Genomic DNA, 4,970 nt, shown 5'->3' with positions numbered 1-4,970 from the left:
GCTAGAGCCACATCTTACTGGGGAGTGCCTGTGGTGGTAGCATGGGGTTCTTTCTGCAAGTGAGCCTTTCTGCCTGTCTCAGAGACACCTGTGAGATCTGTTACACACACACACACACACACACACACACACACACACACTCACACACACAGGTCCAAACCTTTCCCTCTCCTCTTACTTATTTATATTCTCTCCCTTACTCCAAAGTCAAGCCAGCCACCATGCCGAATCTCCACATTGTCTCAACAAAAAAAGAAAAAAACAAATAAGAATAATAAGAATGGCCTGTCTTCTCATTATTTTTTGTGAGATTTAAAATAATGTAAAATAAATGCTTGAAAACTCAAAGAATGAGGTGTAGTAAGTTGAGCTGAAGTATTCTAAGGTTAGTAAGAATTGTGTACAAAATGGTGAAAGTAGTAATTTATATTAGACTCTAATATTAGAATCAAGAATCCATTTCATGATCTTTAGGATAACTTCTCAAGAAACAATTAAAGATGTATAATTAACAAGGTAATGGGGAAAAGATAAAAAAAAATCCATATAATTCTAAAATAGAGACAAACACACATAGGGAGAAAGGGCCATAAAATAGATGGGACAAATAGAAAACAAAGAGTAAGACTGTAGTTATAAACTTACATATATCAGTAAGATTATGTAAAACATAAATAATCTAAATTCCCTAACTATTAATTACTTTCAAATTGAATTAAAAATACCCAGGAGGTGTAATTCAGTATTTGAGCATTGACTCGAGAACCCACAAGTCATGAACCTAATGTGTCCAGGTGCCAGGACAGATATAACAAACTCCTTCATTTTTAACATATTAACTGTTCCTGTACCCACCTAAGTATGTGTCTATCATTTTATTTTTTATCCAATCCCAGGGGTTTTCCTGCTTTGCTTTCTCCTGCCTCTCTTATCTATCACCAATAGATTTCATGTAACCTACCTATGTCCCTTCCTTTGCAATCTATAAATATAGATGAGAGGACACCATTCTATGGAGCATTATCCCAATCCATTGAGATATTGCTTCCTGGCAATTGTCGCCCATTTGGCTCAAACTCACAAAAATTCTTTTTTTTTTTTAATATATTTTATTGATTTCCACAGAGAGGAAGGAAGAGGGATAGAGAGTTAGAAACATCGATGAGAGAGAAACATCGATCAGCTGCCTCCTGCACACTCCCCACTGGGGATGTGCCCGCAACCCAGGTACATGCCCTTGACCAGAATCGAACCTGGGACCTTTCAGTCCGCAGGCCGACGCTCTATCCACTGAGCCAAACTGGTTTCGGCCAAAAATTCTTAAATAAAAAAAAGAAGGTCACTTGATTGATTCCTGGTCAGGGCACATGCCTGAGTAGCAGGCTAGATTCCTAATAGGGAGTCTATGCAGGGGACAGCCAATCGATGTTTCTCTCTCATCAATGTTTCTATCAATCCCTCTCCCTTCTTCTCTAATATCAATAAAAACGTGTTTTTTTTTAAAGAACATGTTCAGTTTAATAAATAAAACTAGCACCCACATAGCCACCACTCAGGTAAATACATTTGAAATTATCAGCACTTCAGAAATTTGTATGCTTGTATCAAAATCTCCTCCAAAAATAGCATTTCTGATATTTTCTTGTTTTATTCTCTGGATCCCTAAGTGATATGTGTATTTCCCTGGCTATTTTTGAATTTCATTTGAATGAAATCATATTATTCTTTCATGTCTGCTTTTCAATAATGTTTTGTGGGAGAAACTTATACTGTTGCATGTGACTGCAGTTCTTTCATTTTTATAATATACAGAATCCCACTATATAACTTACTGCAATTTATTTTTCTTTTATTTTTTCCCTTCCAGCTTTTAACTATTATTGAAAATGCTGCTAATAAACATTAGTGTGTGTGTGTGTGTGTGTGTGTGTGTGTGTGTGTGTGTGTATCCTATTGCATATGTGTACATGTCCCTAACTAAGTTACATATCAAGTGATGGAACTGCTAGAATCCTATATAATAAAAGCCTAATATGCTAAGTATCCAGTCATCCGATCAAAGCGTAACATGCTAATGATATGCTAAGGCTGCTCAACAGCTCACTATGACGTGCACTGATCACCAGGGGACAGTCGACCAATCTCTATGACATATACTGACCACCAGAGGGTAGACACTCTGACTGGTAGGTTAGCTTGCTGCTGGAGTCTGGCCAATCAGGACTCAGTGAGACACACCTGAAACCCTCCCATGGTCCCTCCCCGGCTGGCTAATTTCCCACATCCCTCCCCAGCCCCGTTTGTGCACCAGTGGGATCCCTCGGCCTGGTCTGTGCCTTCTCACAATCTGGGATCCCTCGGAGGATGTCGGAGATCCGGTTTTGGTCCGATCCCATAGGCCAGGCCGAGGGACCCCACAGGTGCACGAATTTGTGCACCGGGCCTCTAGTTTTCAGTATTTCTAGATAATGCTCCCCCCTTTAAAAATACTATACCAATTTACTCACCCAACAACAAAATCCTACATAATAAAAGCCTAATATACTAAGTGTCTGGTTGTCCATTCAACCAATCAAAGCATAATATGCTAATAGTATGCTAAGGCTGCTCAACCACTCGCTATGACGTGCACTGACCAACATGGGGGAGTCGCTCCAACCAGTAGGTTAGCTTGCTGCTGGGGTATACCTGATTGGGACTGAGTGAGACAGATGGGTTGGACACACACTGCAGCCCTCCCGAGGTCCCTCCTCAGCTGGCCAAACTCCTGCGTCCCTCCCTGGCCCCAATTGTGCACTGGTGGGTCCCTTGGCCTGGCCTGCACCCTCTCACAATCTGGGAACCCTCAGGGAATGTCAAGAGAGCTGGTTTCGGCCCGATCCCGCAGGCCAGGATGAGGGACTCCACTGGTGCATGAATTCGTATACCGGGCCTCTAGTATTAAATAAAACCAATTCCTTTTATTTCAAAATCTCACCTATATCTGGTATTGTTAGATTTTAAAGTGTTTTACCTTTCCTCACCTGAAAGGAAATGGTATCAAAATATGTTTTCAATTTCTATTTCCCCCAATTACCAATGAAGAGAGCATCTTTCATATGTTTACTGTCCATCTGGAATTCCTCTTTGTGAAGTAGATGTATAAGACTTTTGTCCATTTTTCCTTGTGTATTATCTGGTTTTACTCATTGATATGTTGAAGTTATATATATATATATATCCTGAGTACTAATCCTATACAGGTTATATGTGCTATGAGTAGCATCTTTTACTTGATGGCTTGTCTTCTCATTATCTTTATCATGCCTTTTGAATAAAAGAAGTTTCTAATTTTAAAATGGTAAAATTGATCATTTACTTTTACGCACCAAGGGTACTTGTGTCTTAAGAAATCTTATTTGAAGTTCGTGAAGACATTCCTTTATATTTCACCCAACATGAATAGCAAATTAACAACACCATTTACTGAAAGACAATCATTTCCCAAATGATCTGCCAAATAATCGCCATCACATACATACATGTATATGATAGGTTTCTAGACTCTGCTGCACTACTCTACTTGGCAATATCACATTATCCTATACTTACCAATATAACAATATCCTAATTACAGCAGTTTTGTAATGTTCTGACATCTGATGGCAATTCCTTCCATTTTGTTCTCTACTTAAAGGATATCTTGGCCTCTTAACCTATTGCATTTACATATACATTTTAGAATCAAATCAGCTTGTCAAGTTCCACAAAATTACACACTGAAAAACTGATCGAAATGGTACTCTATAAATTAAACAGAAGTAAAAACATTTTATAATACTACTTTGTCCAAACCATAAACACACTTTCTCCATTTTTTTCTTTAATATCTAAGTTCTGTCAATTTCTTCAGTCACTACATGTCTTATTAAATGTATTTCTAGGTACCTTATTTAGTTGGTGCTATTGGAATTCTTAAAAATTTCATTTACTAATTGTTTATATCTGATATATAGTAACACAAATGATTACTTATACATTTGAGTATGGCAATCTTGCTAAAATCTTATTAATCCTAATAATTTAACTGTAAATGCCTTTGGATTTCCTACATACATACACTGAATCATCCCAAAATAGTAATATGTATTGTTCCTTCTTTTTGAATCCTTTTTAATTTAAAATTTTTTTTGCATTGTTGCATGAGGCAAGATATCTGGTATAATGTTAGAAGTGGTGACAGCAAACATTGCTTTATTTTGTATCCCAATGAAATATTCCCAATATTTCACCATCAGATTTGTTTTAGGGTTTTTGTAGACGCTCTTTTTCCTATATTTATTGTAAACTGATTATTCTTCTCTTGGCAAATTACATTAATTTTTTGTTTTTGAACCAGTATTCCTGGGACAAACTCAACTTCTATGGATTGCTGATCTTGGTTTACTAGTCTCTTGTTTAGAATATCTGCATTTATTTCATGGGTAAAAGTGGACTATAATTTTCCATTTCTGTAAAATTATCACAGTAATACTAGATTTTAGTATCTAGTCTCATAAAATGAACTGAAGAATATTCCCTCTTTTTTATTCTTTGGAATACAGTAAGTCCTCTTAAAATCATCAATAGGTTTTGTGACTAAGCAAAAAAACTATAACAAAACCAATTTTACAATAGGCTAACTGATATAAACAAAATTAAATTTTTTACAGCATCTTGTTAACACGATAAGGAAATGGTTAAATGAAATGCTGTTATTTAAGGATATGCTGTAGTTTAAAATTGATGGTGTTTCTTCCTTAAATCCTATATAATGAAGAGGTAATATACAAATTAACCCTCACACCCTCACAAGATGGCTGCCTATGACCAGGCTGGCAGGGGGGTTAGTGAGGGACCACCAAACAACTGAATAAGCAGGCTGTGTGGGGCGACCAGGCTGGCGGGTTAGTGAGGGAAAATGAAACAACTGAACAGCAGGCTGCGTGGGG

At 37.2% G+C, this 4,970-nt stretch overlaps 1 protein-coding gene across 1 annotated transcript in view; it reads right to left on the bottom strand.

The window, feature by feature from the left end:
• The window catches only part of ATF7IP2 (activating transcription factor 7 interacting protein 2), a 107,939-nt gene that overhangs the window by 30,992 nt on the left and 71,977 nt on the right, over positions 1–4,970 (bottom strand). The window contains exon 7 of the mRNA XM_023760238.1: positions 1,829–1,831. Coding sequence (XP_023616006.1) covers positions 1,829–1,831 — 3 coding nt within the window. The remainder of the gene's footprint in view (positions 1–1,828; positions 1,832–4,970) is intronic.

The sequence above is a fragment of the Myotis lucifugus genome, unplaced genomic scaffold, assembly GCF_000147115.1.
Source record: "Myotis lucifugus unplaced genomic scaffold, Myoluc2.0 scaffold_176, whole genome shotgun sequence".
Lineage (NCBI taxonomy): Eukaryota > Metazoa > Chordata > Mammalia > Chiroptera > Vespertilionidae > Myotis > Myotis lucifugus.
Note: the sequence above shows the minus strand (reverse complement) of the source record. Positions and strands in the feature narration are given on the sequence as shown.